This window comes from Saimiri boliviensis, chromosome 4 (genome assembly GCF_048565385.1).
Source record: "Saimiri boliviensis isolate mSaiBol1 chromosome 4, mSaiBol1.pri, whole genome shotgun sequence".
Lineage (NCBI taxonomy): Eukaryota > Metazoa > Chordata > Mammalia > Primates > Cebidae > Saimiri > Saimiri boliviensis.
The window spans coordinates 141714065-141730511 of NC_133452.1; the positions used below are offsets into that span (position 1 = coordinate 141714065).

Below are 16447 nucleotides of genomic sequence, written 5' to 3' on the forward strand. Positions count from 1 at the left end.
CTGGGGAAGGCGAGGCAGAGTGGGAGGCCCACACGTCCTCATTTGGCTCTGAGTGCTAGAGGGATGAAATGGGATTTTTGTTGGGACTGAAGGCTGTAATCTAATAATCTAAAAGAGTTTCAATCAGACACGACTGTGATGTACATCTAGAATTAAAGTGCTGTATCAATATGCTTTAGGTTTATGTATGCATTCCTCAGAATTCTGCCTTGTGAACTGATGCAGCGATCTCTTCATTGCAGTGATCCCTCCCCAGGGCACTTCTTGCTGTGTTCTCCCTAAACCCTTGCTCTGGGGACTCCGTTTTTGCTGTGTTCCCTCTTGGGCCTGCATTTGAACACCTCCCTATGTTGCCCCATTACTACATTTGTGGTCTGGTGAAGTCTGACTTCTCTAGGCTCTGTCTCCTTGTCTGTGAAGTGGGAGTAATCCCCACATTGCTCAATTCTTGTTAAGATTAAGTAGGTAGGTAGAAATGCTTTGCAAACTATGGCAGTTAGATGTCAATTATGGTTTTATCCCTTTTTTATGGATTCAAAGGCTTCAGGTCCTTCTTGCTCTTCCTGTCATTTCATCGTCTTCCCTTCCCTCTCTTCTATCCCCAATCCAGAGTACCTCAGGCACCTGCTTTGGTCATTTGCACTCCTTAGCCTTTAATCTTTAATCCTACCACTTGAAGTAGGTTCCGGTCTTGGCCCTTCTCCAGAGGTTCAGATGGTCTGGTGCCTCTGCACAGGCAAGGTTGAGGACCACTGGCAAAGAACTTTCTAATCTTTGGGGTCCATCTGAACCCTTTTGTTCAGAGGCAGATGGTTCAGGACCCCGTAACATGTTTCATCCAGAGGGAGAGTCTTGCACTGAGCCAGCGGCAGGCAAGTAGAGGTGGTGACCCTGGCCAGGATGGAAAGGCGCTTCGGAGGAGTAAGCCTGTGGTTCCGGGTGCTTCCCTCCTTTGCAGACTCTCCGTGCTAACCTCAAGGCCTTGGCCAGCCTCATCGCAGCTTGCAAAGCCGAGTGGACACCTCTCTGGGAATATAATAGTAAGTGACACAAAATCAGGGCTATGGAGAGAAGAGTTTGGTATAAATACTTTATTAAAGAAATATTGTCATTTTCGTTAAAAAATACTACATTAGAGAAGAGAGTTTTGGGTTACCAGTCTTTCCTCACAGAATCACAGTGTAAGATACTCATTCTTGAGACGTCTCTAGGAACCTTCAGACCACGGATCAGCAGAACATAAATGAACAAGGGAAAAAAATTCCTCTTAATTTTATTGATGGCCCCCATCTCTCAGGTGGTCTGAGAGTGGCACTTGGTAAACAGTGTGTGTTTAATCCAGCCTCTGCCTCTGACTACCTTTAAGACCAGGACTCGAAGCAGAGTGACCGCCTCCCTCCACCCCTCTTGGGGCGAGTGAAGACACAGCTTACAGAGGCATTAAAAGTAGTGGTGCAGTGAGGTCTGAATGAACACGGAGGACTTTATTACTCATCAGTGGTAGTGAAATGCCCTTCGTTGGATACCATCAGGTGAGGTAGGGAAGACATTCCAGAGGAAATCTGTTAATGGGGCAACATTTTTATTTCTGTACATTTACATACAAATTTTTCCCAAAGGTACAACAGATGCGACACCATGCAGACACGCAGCTGTGAACGACAGTTCAGAACTCAGTGTAAGCTTGTGCTATGAACCAGCACCTTCAGAGAATCCCCACCCACACAGACAGAAACACAGTTACTATGTTACAACCTCAGGACAGGGAGGGAAGTGTTCGCCACTAGACAGGACACACCATGCTGCTTTTCCAAACACACAGGGGGCACATGGAAGTGAGGTGGTGCCTTCCAGACAGGAGGACAATGGGAGTGCGGGCCTCCCCCGCACGTGCGGCACCTTGGGCCGGGCGGTGTGACGTCACAGGCTCACTTACGGCACTTCCAGTTTGGGATTGCTCGTTTGGCTCTGGGAAGTGGTGGTGTCTTGAGTGCGATAGTTCCCTTCCCTTATGAGGTCTGTTTTTGTTTTCTTTCTGTTCTGTAGCCAAACCATCTTACCAGCCCGCAGTCCAGATTCAGGTGATCTTACTGTCAGTAAACAAAAACATTTAACCCTTTTTCCTGTTTGTCTTGGGTGGTAATAATTAGAGTATTGGATAAGAGTTTGACTTCAGGAAAAGAAGAAAGTGAAGAAATGTTCAGCTCCATCTCAGGTGTTCACAATTGTGCCTAACTTTTATTGAAAGGCTGACAGGTAGGCTGGTAGAATGCAGGGGTGTGTGGAGGAGAGTAGCAGGGGGGCGGGAGGGCCAAATTGAACCACTGGGTGCCTGAGAAGGGTCTCTCTATTGGCCAGGAAGGGAACAGGACTGGGGCTCAAGCGTGACAGACTGCTGGGAAGCAGGTGGCCGTAGCAGCCTCCCCTGCAGAGCCCGGCGGCCTAGACGCGTGTCAGGCTTGAGTGGGCCCTGCCGCCTTGCTCACTTGGTACCAGATTTCCTGGGGCTGTGCCCACAGAGAAGTGTTGCTGCTCCGGTAACATTTCATAAAGGTGTTCCTCGGCAGCCTCAGATATCCCTAGGCTGAAGCTGCAGCAGAACAGGCACCCAGCCTCCCCCCGAGGCTGCACTGGGAGGAGAGCTGTGGGACTGCCTTGCCGTCTGAGACATAACCCCCCCGCCGATCGATCGTCGGCAAGTCAGCCTCACACCCGCTGGACTCTGGCCCCAAGAGCCCAGGCCTAAAGCTAGCCTCTTTTCCAGTCACTGATGGATTAGTCCTGATGGCTGAAGTGCTGAGCACTGTCTTCGTTGGACCTTCGTTGGAGGGTTTTTATTGTCATTTGAGGTGGAGATCAGAGAGCACGACCGGAAGAGTAGAGTGCTGTACCTTGCCACCACCTTTCTGGAGACTTCTGGCAGCACTCTACAGCTTCAGTTTCTTAAAAAAAACTGTTTACACGACCAGTATGCGACTGCTTGCAACTTCCATCACTTAGCAAGTCCTTCCACAGTACAGCAAGCGGACTGCAGGGTGGCCTGGTGCTGACGGCGATGGGTGCAGACGTACACACGTCCAGGTGCAGGCTCAGGGGCCTTGCTGGACCCTTCCCCCCTTCCCCCCTTCCCCAGCTGCCTACTGGCCTGGCTGCTGGACAGGTCCTATTCTGTATATAATGGGGTTTGTTGACAGATAGCTTTGTAGCAAGTACTCCAAAAAAGGTAAAAGGAATTTCACAAATTTGGCACGCAAAGGCTGCACAGATCTAAAGAAAGGCCTTCGTATAGGTGAATGCAAACTAATGTTGAAACATGGAAGTGTGACTTTAAAAAAGAGGGGAGGTGAGGAGGAGCTGGATGTGGAGGTGGGGAGAGGCCGGCCAGACAGCCTCCCTTCCTGGGCGTCTCAAGACCCCAGGTGTTGGTGTGGCCCAGCCACTGGAAACACGTGGCCGTGAGTCTGCTTGCCTCTTGCTGTGTCTTTACATATCACTAGGCACCTACTGATGTGCGGACCGGATGTGGAGGAGACACGGGTGGAGACAGCAAGAAGCAGGCCAGGTGGAAAGCTGGAAGGGGGAAGGTCAGCCTCTTTTCTGCCCTGTGAATTCTAGCAACTGTCGGAAGTCAGTTCATTGTCTCACCCAGGCCTGAGACCACAATTTCCCTGGATGGACACAGCCCACGGCAAAGACACACTTTGAGAAGGGGTGAACTGAACAATTCCAGTAAGAAGCCAGGCTGTCCAGAAAAGCTGGTGCCCAAGTTGCTATAAAGTGGTGCCTGCCTTTACCAAGGAGGCTGTCTCTTAGCGGCCCTGGATGTCCTACAGGATTCCTCTGAAAATGCCAAGAGGAACCCTTCACTTTCTGGGGTGAAACGAGGAACACGAAGAAACCCTTGGAGATCGGGGCAGGGGCAGCGTTGAGCTTTGGTGAGTTATTGCTTCCTCTCAATTTGTCTTGGTGCCTTCGAGAGGCTGGAGGTCATTTGGACTCACCTACGAGGATTCAATCTCGGCTCCCTGCCCGAAGCCCTGCCTCTGTGCTGAGCAAATGACTGAAAGCAGGAAGCCGGCCCAGGAAGGCAGGCGTGAGGGGGCCCAGCTCCTGCAGGTGCTTCCTGGAGTGATGTCTGAGGTGACGGCCATCCAAGCTGGTGATCTTCGTGGTGTGTGCTCGAGGTGTGGGTGATGGGTGTGTGTGGGAGGGCAGCCCCGCTTCTGTGGATTTGCCTCCACCATCTTTTTGAGTTATTTTCTTATTGTTTGTAGCTTAGAAAGGAGCCATGTTTTCAAGTAGTGCCGGCACAGGGGCTGGCGGTGCACGAGGGGCTGTCCTGCTGGAGCCAATCTGGGAGAGGAGGAATAAAAACGAGCACAGCTCAGGCCTCGATGCATCTGTTAGCTGTGTACTCACAAAGCTGTGGCGATGTGACTCCTGCTCGGTTAAGATTTCTGGTGAAATGTTTAAGCTTTTTCTCCAAGAGCTTTCAGCATCAAGTACAACAGGATGATCCTGAAGGAAAGGTGAAGCTGGTTTTAATGGTGTCTGGGAGCTGTTTTCTCCTGCACATGGAACAGAAGCTCTTACCTTACAAACAGAAAGGGAAAAAGGACCTTAAAAAACCATCACAGACTCTCTAGCAAAAGCCTAATTCATGTACATTTCACTCTGTCTAAAATGCAGTCCCGGAAACGCTCCACGGTCATGTCCTGCTTCTGCACACAGGCAGGCGGCGTGGGGCGCTCCTGACGGCCGAGGTGACATCTGGCTCCCGGGTGCTGCAAGGAGCCGCGTCCCATCTCCGGGGAGGGGCGGGCCGCGGCCGTGATCACTGTGGCATCTTCCCAGAGTGCCCGTGTCTCGCTGCCAAAGGAGGTGATGCCATTTGTGATCAGTGAGAGGGAGAGGGGATAAAGTGCTTCTTGTAAAAATGACCAAAATAAATACAAACATTTAATGGCAGAAAAGAAAGTCTTGGAAGGATTATTTCCAAAGAGTTTGTCGCCTCCGACCTGTGCTCCTTGGACTTTTGGAAAGACAGGATTTCCCCACACCACGTGAGAGGCTCAGCTTGGGTGGGGCAGCTTTCCCACCCCTGGCCATGTGTTCGGTCCCCGGTCTGTAAACCTGTGTCCAAGCTGCCCCAGATCCGTGAGCCCCGGGTTCTGCAGGCCTGGCTACATGGCTTTCATGCCGTTGGCTGTGGCACCCTCGGGCAGCGTGTCCCCTGCGGCTGCAGCGTCGTGGAGGCCCGAGTAGTCCTTGAGCTCGGCATTGGTGAGCAGCAGTGGCTGCTCCCCCTTCTTGTGCGGCAGTAGCGGCTGGCGCGTGTAGTGCTCCCCGTTGGAAATGTTCTCAGGCAGGTTCTGGTCCCTGCTCTCGGGTAGCAGGAGGATGCAGATGATGCAGATGAGCGTGCAGCAGGCAAAGATGATGTGGTGCAGGAAGTAGCCTTTCTGGTTGTGCAGCTCGATGATGGGTGCCGTCAGCATGCCGAAGCCCGCGCTGGCCAGCACCAGCCCCAGCCCACCGCATCTGCAGGGGGAGGGAAGCACAGGATGAGCCACTTCAGCCCAGCAGCGGGATCCCGGGAAAGCTCAAGGTGGACTGGGGAGCCGCCTCTGCAGGGGCCCCGCTGCCCTGGGCACTGCACAGTGTACCCCGACCTTGGACGTCCCATACCACCTGCACCCTGACTGTATCCGTCCAGGGCCACGCTAGGTCAGTGACTGTTTTTCCTCATCAATTTGAAAACTTTTACTTAATTTATCTTTTTTTTTTTCTTTCTATTTTTATTGTTTTTTCAGGGCTGGGGGACCATGAGAACTTACCTTAAGTAATATACAAGGAAAAACAAAATATAATTAAATGATGCCATTTCCCCAATGCATGGGGGATTGCCAAGGGTTAAGGAGGGTACTAAGGACATATCAGCAAGGACAGAGACTTGAGAGATTGCAAGATACCTTAAAAGAGTGATTTCTTCACTGAGTTGATGTCCCACGTGTCTCCTAAAATTTCTCTGTGAACCACCAGTGGACACCGTCCCATCTCTGAGGATTGTGCCTGAAGGGTCCCCCAAATGAAGCTATGCACTGACAGAGAGGGACTCACTGCAGCTCTGAGCTCAGGACAACCAAAACCCAGAAGGCTGGCCATCGATCTCCGCCCGCTGCCTTGTGTGGGGGCAGAGATACAACACCTACAAAAACCCCTGTCCCTTAAACCTCTCTACTTTGACCTAAAAACACATGACTGGAACTGAGGTGTTCTCTGGCCCCTGAGAAAGCAGTGCTGTGCCAGGCTGCAGTGGGACTGTGGTGCTCGGGTAACAGGCCAGGGCAGAGAGGGCTGCCTGGTCCCCAGTTCTGGGGCCTCACTGAAGGGGGCAGGCAGAGGTGGCCTTGTCTCAAGGAAGTGGGACTGGAGTTGTCTGCCTAGCTCCAGAGCAGTGGGCACAGTGGACCTTTGGTTTGGGGAAGAGCTTTCTAATAGGGTTGCTCAAGAGTTAGGCACTCCCCCTGGAGTGAAGAGACCTTTGTCTTTGGAGCTGCTGAGGCTGAGTAGGCTGAAAGGGAGGTCCCTACAGCAGGTAGGAGGCAGGTATGTGACTTCAGGTCTTGACTAGTCTGTGGTTCTCTTGGTTGGCAGTATAAGTGGCTCCTAACTCACCAAGACTGTCCTACAAGGTTACAAGATACAGGGTCAACATACAAAAGTCAATTATATGTCTACATGCTAGCAACAAAACACTCAAAAATGAAGTCAAGAAAATTCCATCCATGGCTGGGTGCGGTGACTCACGCCTGTAATCCCAGCACTTTGGGAGGCTGCGGCAGGTGGATCACGAGGTCAGGAAATCGAGACCATCTTCGCCAACATGGTGAAACCCATCTCTACTAAAAATACAAAAATTAGGTGGGCATGGTGGTGTGTGCCTGTAATCCCAGCTACTCAAGAGGCTGAGGTAGGAGAATCACTTGAACCCAGGAGGCAGAGGTCGTAGTGAGCTGAGATCGTGTCACTACACTCTAGCCTGGGCAACAGAGTGAGACTCCATTTCAAAAAAAATAAAAAGTCCATTCACAATAACATCCAATGAATAAAATGTTTAGAAATAACAAATGGAACACAAGACTATATGCTGAAAAAGTTTACTGCTGAGAGAAAATTAAAAAGATAAAAATAGGCTGGGCGCGGTGGCTCAAGCCTGTAACCCCAGCACTTTGGGAGGCCGAGGTGGGTGGATCACGAGGTCAGGAGATCGAGACCATCCTGGTCAACATGGTGAAACCTCGTCTCTACTAAAAATACAAAAAATTAGCTGGGCATGGTGGCGTGTGCCTGTAATCCCAGCTACTCAGGAGGCTGAGGCAGGAGAATTGCCTGAACCTAGGAGGCGGAGGTTGCGGTGAGCCGAGATCGCGCCATTGTACTCCAGCCTGGGTAACAAGAGCGAAACTCCATCTCAAAAAAAAAAAAAAAAAAAAAAAAAAAAAAAGATAGAGTGACATTCCATGTTCATGAATTGGAAGACTCGATACCGTAAAGAGGGTAATTCTATAGATTCAACATAATCCCTATTAAAATTCCAGCTTTTTTTTTTTTTTTTTTTTTTTTTCCTGAGAAAATAGCCGATCCTAAAATTTATGTGGAAACACAAAGGACTGAGAGTAGCCAAAAACAATTTTGGTAAAGAACAAAGTTAGAAGGCTTGCCTTCCCAATTTCAAACTATAAAACCACACTACTTAAGGCAGTTTGCTATTGGTGTATAGATCAATCAGTGGAACAGAACAGGGAGTTCAGAAACTAACCTTCACATTTATGGTCAACTGACTGTGGACAGAGGCAAATCCAGCAAGGGGGAAGGGATAGTTTTTCAACAGGTGGTGCTGGGACAACAGGATATTCACATGCAAAAGAATGATGTTGGACCCTTCACAGCATGCAAAAAGATGAACTCAAAATGAATCATAGAATCTAAGTGCTTAGACTCAGCTTAAACTATAATGCTACTAGAAGAAAACAAGAGAAGAGCATTGTGACCTTGGGTTAGGCAAAGATTTCTTACATGTGACATCAAAAGAAGGATCCATAAAAAAAAAAGCTGGCCCGGTGCGGTGGCTCACGCCTGTAATCCCAGTGCTTTGGGAGGCCCAGGCAGGCAGATCACAAGGTCAAGAGATAGAGACCATTCTGGCCAGTATGGTGAAATCCCGTCTCTACTAAAAATTCAAAAATTAGCTGAGTGTGGTGGCGCATGCCTATAGTCCCAGCTACCCTGGTGGCTGAGGCAGGAGAATCTCTTGAACTCAGGAGGTGAAGGCCCAGTGAGCTGAGATACTGCACTCTAGCCTGGTGACAGAGTGAGACTTTGTCTCAAAAAAAAAGAAAAACGAAAAAGCTGATCAGTTGGATTTCCTTAGGATTAAAAACTACCCTTCAGTAGATATATGTTTAAGCAAAAGACAAACCGTAGACTGAGAGAAACTATTTGTGAAGCATGTATCAGATAAAGGACTTGTACCTAGAATATATAAAGAATTCTTACAACTCAAAAAGAAGACAGATAATCCAGTAAAAAGATGGGCAGGCCAGACATGGTGGCTCATGCTTGTAATCCCAGCACTTTGGGAGGCCAAGGTGGGAGGATCACTTGAGGCCAGGCATTTGAGACCAGCCTAGGCAATAAAACCTCATCTCTATTTTAAAAAAAAATAGATAAAAGATTTGAGCAGACATTTCTCCAAGGAAACTATACAAACTGTACATCCAAGAAGACACAAGAAGATGTGCTGCATCATTAGTCATCAGAAGAACACAGATCAAAACCACAGTAAGACACCACTTCACACCTGCTAGTATGACTAACAAAAAAGACAGCTAACCAAGACTGTAATACATAAGACATGTGGCAAGGATGTAGAGAAAATGGAACCCTTGTTCGCTGCTGGTAGGAATCAAAATAGTGCAGCTGGCTGGGCCCGGTGGCTCACACATATGATCCCAGCAATTTGGGGGGCTTAGATGGGGGATCACTTGAGGCCAGAAGGCTGAAGCCGCGCTGAGCCACAGTTGTGCCGCCACCCTCCAGCCTGGGCCACAGAGTGAGGCCTTGGCCCAAAATCAGTAAAACAGTGTAGCCACTTTGGAAAACGAGGTTGCAGTTTCTTCAAAAACTAAACTTTTGTATGATCCTGCAATTCTACTCCTATGAAACAAGTGAAAACATAATTCTATATAAAACTTAACAGGCAAATGTTTACTGTAGCCTTATTCATAATTGCCAAAACTTAGAAATACCAAATGCCCATCAGCTGCTGAAGGGATAAACAAAATGCAGCCTGTCATATAAAATGGAATATTAGACATAAAAAGGAATGAAGTCCTGATGCTACAACATGGACTTAAAAACATAATGCTAAGTGATTGTATGAATCAGTTTATATGAAAAGTCAAAAAGGTTGGGCGCAGTGGCTCAGGCCTGTAATGCCTTTGGGAGGATTCCAGCAACTTTGGGAGGCTGAGGCAGGTGGATCACAAGGTCAGGAGTTCCAGACCAGCCTGGTCAACATGGTGAAACCCAACCTCTTCTAAAAATACAAAAAATCAGCTGGGCATAGTGGTGCATGCCTGTAATCCCAGCTACTGGGGAGGCTCAGGCAGGAGAATCACATGAACCCGGGAGGTGGAGGTTGCAGTGAGCTGAGATCAGGACACTGCACTTCAGCTTGGGTGACAGAGTGAGGCTCCATCTCACAATCGATCAGTCAATCGATGGCAAATGTGTAGATGCAGAAAGTAGATTTGTGGTAGCCTGGGGCTGGAGTAGTGATCACTTCAGAGAAGAAGGGGATTTTGGGGGAGAAAGAAATGTTCTGTAACTGCATGGTGGCAGTGGTTGCAATAGCTATGTGAGTTTACTAAACGTTACTGAATTGTTTACTTAAAATGGATGAATTTCTTGGTCTGTAAATTTTGCCTCAAAAAGAAGCTATTCTTTTGCTTTTTCAAAAAAAATAAAACTGTTCCTGCTGTGGGGACTGGTACAAATTTCCAAAGCTTTTAGTTCTGGGCAACTGCCCAGGCCTTGCCTCCTCTTTCCAGGAACCCAGAGACCGGCCATGACTCCCATTTCCACCGCCACCTCCGGCCAGGGTTTCTGCTCCACTGTGCCCGCTGTGGCACTGAGCAGCCTGTCCCTTGTGCTGGGGTCTTCGCAGCCTTTGCCACTCAGGATGGGGAGAGCATCCCTGCCTTTGGGACCTGCTGCCTGCTCCCACAGACCCTCTCAGGCGGTCCTGGGGTTGACATGGGGGGATGTGAATGGAGGAGGCTTGGGCAGGGGTGACCCGGGCAGGGAGAATGGGAGTTCCAGGGTTCCCAGGTGGCCCTCTTAAACCAGACATACAGAGATCTATGCTAATAACCCCAGGAAGAACTGCTGATTCGGAGCCTTTTCCTCAGAATGCAGTAGAAGAATGGTGATTGTGTGTGTGTGTGTGTGTGTGTGTGTGTGTGTGTGTGTGTGTGTTTTGGGGGGTGGGGGATGATGAATGATCTTCCACCGCCTTTTGGCCTGTTTTATAACAAAGGAATAGAAGACACGTCTCCCTCCCTTCTTTCCCTCTAATGTAGAAATGGCTGCCTCTCTGTAGGTTTGCAGTCTACCCGTCTGCATCCACAATGGGCCTAGGGCTGGGGGGCACAGGGGCAGCCTTGTCAGGCCTGCAGCTCTAGGGGGCAAAGAGTCACGGGATTGTTCCCTTTCCCAGCTCCTTCCTGTCCAGCCCGTCTTGGCTCTGCTCCTCCCTGGCGCATCTTCTTTATCTCCTGGACTTTGTTTCCTCACTGTCGCCACACTGATTTTCCTAGAACACAGAGCTAATCATGTCACCTTGTGCTCAAAGTCCTCTAATGCCTCCCTTCTGCCTGCAAGGTGATGGACAGGTCCCAGGGGTGCCACTTCTTCCTCCTGTCTTCTCCCTTTCTGTCCCACTACTCATGGCCTGGGGGTCCCTGAGCTCTGTCCAGGGCTCACTCAGTGAGGTTCACCCATGGGGTCTCAGCCGAGCTCCCACAGGTTAGCTGGGTCGGGCGCTGTCTGAGCGCTTCTGGAGGAAGGAGATGTGCCTTCCTGTACAGGGGCTTCATTAACGTTTGTTCCATTAGATGACTGTCAAGACCAGAGCATCAGCCATTAGCCTCCAAGCTTGAGTAAACCCACATACAAAGGAGCAGCCCAAAAGTGAGCTACGGAACAGGCTTTTGCTGCCACACAGGTGTAAGTGCCGTGACTGGAAGCACAAGTTCTGGAGCCCATGAGCCTGGGCTAGAATCCTGGTCCCCCTGCCCACCAGCTTTACCTCCTGAAGCCCCAGTCAGCATCTGTAAATGGGGATGACAAAAGCTCCAACGTTCAAGTGCGGTGGGGCTTAAAGCACGCATGTGACTGGCATGGGGACAGGAAGATCCTGGATTGGTTCTAGGGATGGTGGTATTCAGTGAGTGCCAGCAGGGAGTGGGAGGAACGGGAGGAACTGGGAGGGGAAGAGGACGAGCCTCTCCCATGGGCCTAATACCTCCAAGAATGTCATGGAGTCCTAAAAGTTGGCAGCGGGGGCTGTGCCACTGGGACCCTTCACCTCCACCCTGGCCTTCCCCTGAGTGAAGCACCAAGCCCTGCAGACACTGCCTCAACCTGCTTCATACCCACCCACCCTCACCCCTTCAAGGACCTCTGCTCCTGCTCCCCAAGCCCTGGGCATCCTACCCCGCCTCCTCCGTCACTGTGCGCTTGCTGCACGGGCATTCCCTCTAGAGCTGCTATTCGCGGGGCTCCGGTCCACACCCTGGGAGTCCCCAGTCTCAGCCACCCTTCCTGAGTCCAGGCTGAGCAGGCTCTCCTGGGTGCTCTCCTGCATCCTCAGGACACTTGTGTCACCCAAAGACACATTCACGTTGCATGTCTGTGTGTCTCTAATAGACATGAGACATTTCCAGGGCAGGACCAGGCTCCACTCAGAGTGCTGTCCCCAGCAGCTGCCCGGCCACGGAGACCTGGCTGGCACCCGGGCGTCTACTCAGCGCTATAGTCGGATTTCTAGACTGGCCCCAGTGATTCCCACCCTCATGCCTTGAGTGTACACTGGGCCTCAAGGTACTAGGTACAGATAACTTACTTTGCAGCAATAAAGTGCAGCCAGGATAGTGAGATGTTCCTCCACAATGAGGTTCCAAAAGGGACTCTAGCAGACTCTTGCTGGCTTTGACAAAGCGAGCTGCCTTGTGATCATGGTCCCTGTGGCCAATGGCCAGCAAGGAGCTGAGGCTCCCGGCCCCACAGCCCATGAGGAAACACATTCTACCAGTGCCTGACTTGGTTTAGTGGTGGACCCTACCCACTGATGGTAACCTGGGAGGGGCCTGGAGCAGAGGACCCAGCCAGGCTGTGCCCAGACTCTAAAAGCTGTGAGATAGTAGCTGCATGCTGCTTCAGGCCCCTGTGTTTTGGGGCAATTGGTGATGCAGCAATAGAAAACCAAGATACTCGGTGAGTGACAAGATTCCCAGCCTTAGCCACAGAGGGAGACGGACAGCCGCCTCTCATGCAGGCTGTGATGGGCATCAGCATGTCATACTAGAAAGCCCTTCCTGAGGAAAGGCTGAAGAGTTGCAGGAATAGCCACACTACTGTGCTGCTGGGCCTCAAGGGGATATGGATGAGAAAGGGCAAGACTTTAGGGGGATGTCTCCCAGATACTCACATTCTTGCCAGGCAGAGGGTCCCGGACCACCATTCAAAGACACTCTGCACCTTTCTGTCAGTATGTGTTCATGTGCCTGTCACCTTACTAGTCTCTGAGCCCTTCAAGGGCAAGAATTATTTTCTAGGACGTTAACAGGCACATGTTGTTTGTGTTTAATGAATACCAGGTGCTCGCGGATCACACTGGCTTCCTGAGTAGGAAGGTCAGCTCACCCAGATGAATGGGACAGGTTAAATATAGATGACCACTGCAATGAGCAGTAAGAGCAAATCCTTCTGTAAGATGAAGACTGAACACTTAAAATAGCCAATTAAGTCTTTCTGGTCGACCTGGCTCTTTCAGGAAGCCACAGGGCATATCAGATGCTAGGGATAATGGACCTGATTTTGACGGGGACATCATTTTCTCGGAAACCTCTGAGGTTTCTGTCTGACCTTCCTGGCACTAACAAGCAGTGAACGGACTCCCCTTGCTAACACAGGAGTCACGTACAGGAGGGCAGAGTGCAGACCCCCCAGGAGGGGTGGGCATAGGGCCGACATGAAAGAGCAAACAGCCTCGTGTAGTGCCAGGTGAACCACATCATACTGATCTATCTTGTTAATTGTGCCAAATGAAACATATTTAATTTGCAGATCATTAAAAAATGCTACATATGTGTGGATATATAATATGCAACAAATGTACACATGCATATATAATATGGAATATATCTTTTTATTTTTTTCTACAGAAGCAACTCTCTTGTTTTCTATCAAAGATTCCTTGACATTATTCAGTAATATTAGGAAAATTTTGGCAGAAGTTGGTATGTTATTTTTGGCTTTGCTTTTCTTTCTCTCCTGAAATCTCAGATTAGAGAAAGAGATTGTTAACGTTCTTGGTTTTAAGGTGTTGGGTTCATTTCCTGCCCCTGAAAATGTGGGCTCTGCCTGTACCTTTTCTGCTTTTCTCTGAGTTGTCACTAGAGGGCAGCATACACCCGTGTTTACAAGTCAGAGCTGCCTGACTTAACGGACACAGGAGAACCGGGGGCACCGCTGCCTCCTGGTGCTTTAGGAGAATAAAATGGTAATATCCACGGGATATCATTATTTTACTAGCAACAGTATCTAAAGAAGGTAGAATGATTGCTATCCAGACCGACTTATTAGAAATGGCAAACTTCACTGAATTAAGGATTCCAAAATCAAATTGCTGTTAGCCATGCGAACGTGACCACCTCTCCCTGCAACACCAGAGACGAGCCTCCCATCCCACCTCCTCTTTTATATTACTTAATGTATTTTAATTTTATTACTTGACTATGTTTCTGTGAAGTTGAGGATGGGCAAACATTTCTGCTATTTTTTTACAGAAATAAGTATAACTGCTGAAGAGACCCAGTGAAGAAGAATAACAGGAAGGGTCCCGTGCTGAGCCGGGCCCTTTGCACGTGGTTCCTCTCCATTCTCTACCCCCGCCTAACAAGGTGCCTTAATCAGTTTTGTTTTGAGACAAGGACACGAAAGCCAGCCGAGGGACCCACCCGAGGCCTCACAGGGAGGTGGCCTCGGGATCACGGGCAGCTCGTCCGGCTCCTCCTCAGGCTCTGGGCCACATCCTCGACACTGTCCCCTCATCCTGCCGGCTCCTCAGCGCTTGCATGTCACAGGCGCTGCTGGCATGGGATGCCTTTTGCCTTCCTGTCTGTCACTCGCTACTTGTTTTCAGATGTCAGACATTTTTAAGACATAAATTTTTAAAGAAGTTGAACAGACTCTGATGTTCCCTTAACCCCAGGCCATGCTGGCCCTCGGTGCCAATTCTGGAGACAGCATTAGAGCAGAGGACAGATGTCAGGGAGGCGTCGGTCAGGGAGGGTATCAGGGAGGCCCATCCGACTTATGACCTAGAGAGGGCTGGGGTCGCCGGCGTGGGCAGAGCAGGAGAGGGCAGGCGGGTGTCATGATCTCCAGCACCTGCCTCTTCTCTCACCTGGACCCCTGCGCGAGGGCAAGGGAAGCCTCGCAGCCCATCTGCAGCACCCCGATGGACAGTGGATAGAAAAGATCAGCCCAGCACAGCCAGCAGCTGCTTCCAGATCCACCCAGGACCCCAGGCCACTTCCACCCATGTCAAGCTGGGAGAGGCGCATGGTCAGATACAGGGTTCCTCCTATCCCGTCTGCAAAGTCACCCAACTGTCAGTGTCTTCCAGGTGAATCTGATGAGCTGTGCACTGGCTGATGAGAAACACAAGCGGCCTGGGCCTGAGCGGGGAGCTGGTTCTCTGTCAGCGTGAGGTCTGGGCAGGATCTCATGAAACAATAGTTTACTTGGCCTCTGTTATCCTTGGGGCAACAGATTTCTGCAAGCCTTTGTTGCTTTTTGTTGTGGAACAAGTATGAAAAGTATAAAAGCATTTTTTGAACTTTTTGCAGAAAATTTCATATCCTCGTATTGGCTTCTGGGCAGTCCATCCTGGCCCCTCACCCTTTGCTGCCAGAAGGCTTATCTGTAATACAGTGTCACGGGGAAAGGCTAGTTCTGTGCTAAGAAAGATGGAGCTCATGGGCCCCAGGCCATCCATCCCAGCTTATCTTGAATTTCTGGCAAGTAGGGGCATGGGAGGAGAGTCCACTTCCGTCCCAGGGCCTCCATGGGAACTGTTCCTGAGTGCATTTGCAAGAAAGGGCTGTGGCCTCCTGATGGCCAGGGTGAGAAGGGCTCCCAGCGAGAAGAGGGATTTGTCAGGAACGCTAGACATTCTCCCAGCCTGGCCCAGGGACCCCCTTTGGACTCAATTTCCTTTCATCCTCTGCAGGCACAAAAACACCAAGGGTCACATACTTTTTCTAGTTTGTCATCTTGGCAAGCCGAATCTGAGAACGTGCTTGTTGAATTTCTATCCCCAAATCTTTCTTGGTTTGCATCAAAGAGGAAAAGGATACAGCATTTCCCACAGTCTAGTTTGCCACGCCAAATCTAACAGAGAATAATGAACCCTACCAACTGCCAGAGTTAAGGGGCACCCACTAGCCCCCCAAAAGATGCATAATCAGGCAAAGGCTGCAAGAGGCCAGCTGGAAACCCAGAATGTCCGACTGGCTTCTGCTCTATTGAGAGACTTGCCTTGGCTGTTATCTTTGATAAAGGAGGGACATTTAGGTAGGTGAAGGGAGGACAGGGAGTGACCCAGCATCTGCCTGAGGTATCTTGCAACTGCAAACACCAAATAAACTCCTGGCTCATCTCTCCCCCGTGGCTTATGCAGAAGGGAGAGACAGGAGAGGTTACTTGGTGCTTAATCATACACTACGTTGGCATTTCTGCCCACGTTCCCGGTAGCTGTCAGGCTGGGCCTGTATGATACGGATCTAAGAGACTGAATAAGAGTGCGGACGTGAAGATGCTGGTGTCAGCATGGCTACTGGAAAGGAAGAGAGTCCACGGACCTGCCTACCTGCTCCCCAGCCTTCCCCCCGCACCAGAGGGGCTGAGATAATTCGCCTCCACATAGTCCGCCTGGGACTGGAGCGCCCCCTACTGGACTTTCCCAAGGGTGTGACCATGCGGGCACCCGGGCTTTGTTCATGGCTGCCCTACTGCCTTCCTCTCCAGTTCTGTTCTAGGAAGGCACACGCGTGAGAAATGCTGACGAGACTCCTGTACGAAGTGCAGTGTGGCA

General features: G+C 50.2%; 1 protein-coding gene across 3 annotated transcripts in view; it reads right to left on the reverse strand.

The window, feature by feature from the left end:
* Nucleotides 1–1076: 1076 nt before the first annotated feature.
* SLC22A23 (solute carrier family 22 member 23) overlaps nucleotides 1077–16447 on the reverse strand; it is a 192890-nt gene continuing 177519 nt past the window's right edge. For all 3 annotated transcript variants that reach the window (XM_039462679.2, XM_010338125.3, XM_074398393.1), the window contains one exon: nucleotides 1077–5541. In XM_039462679.2, the coding sequence (XP_039318613.1) occupies nucleotides 5184–5541 (358 nt within the window). In that variant the 3' untranslated portion in view covers nucleotides 1077–5183. The remainder of the gene's footprint in view (nucleotides 5542–16447) is intronic.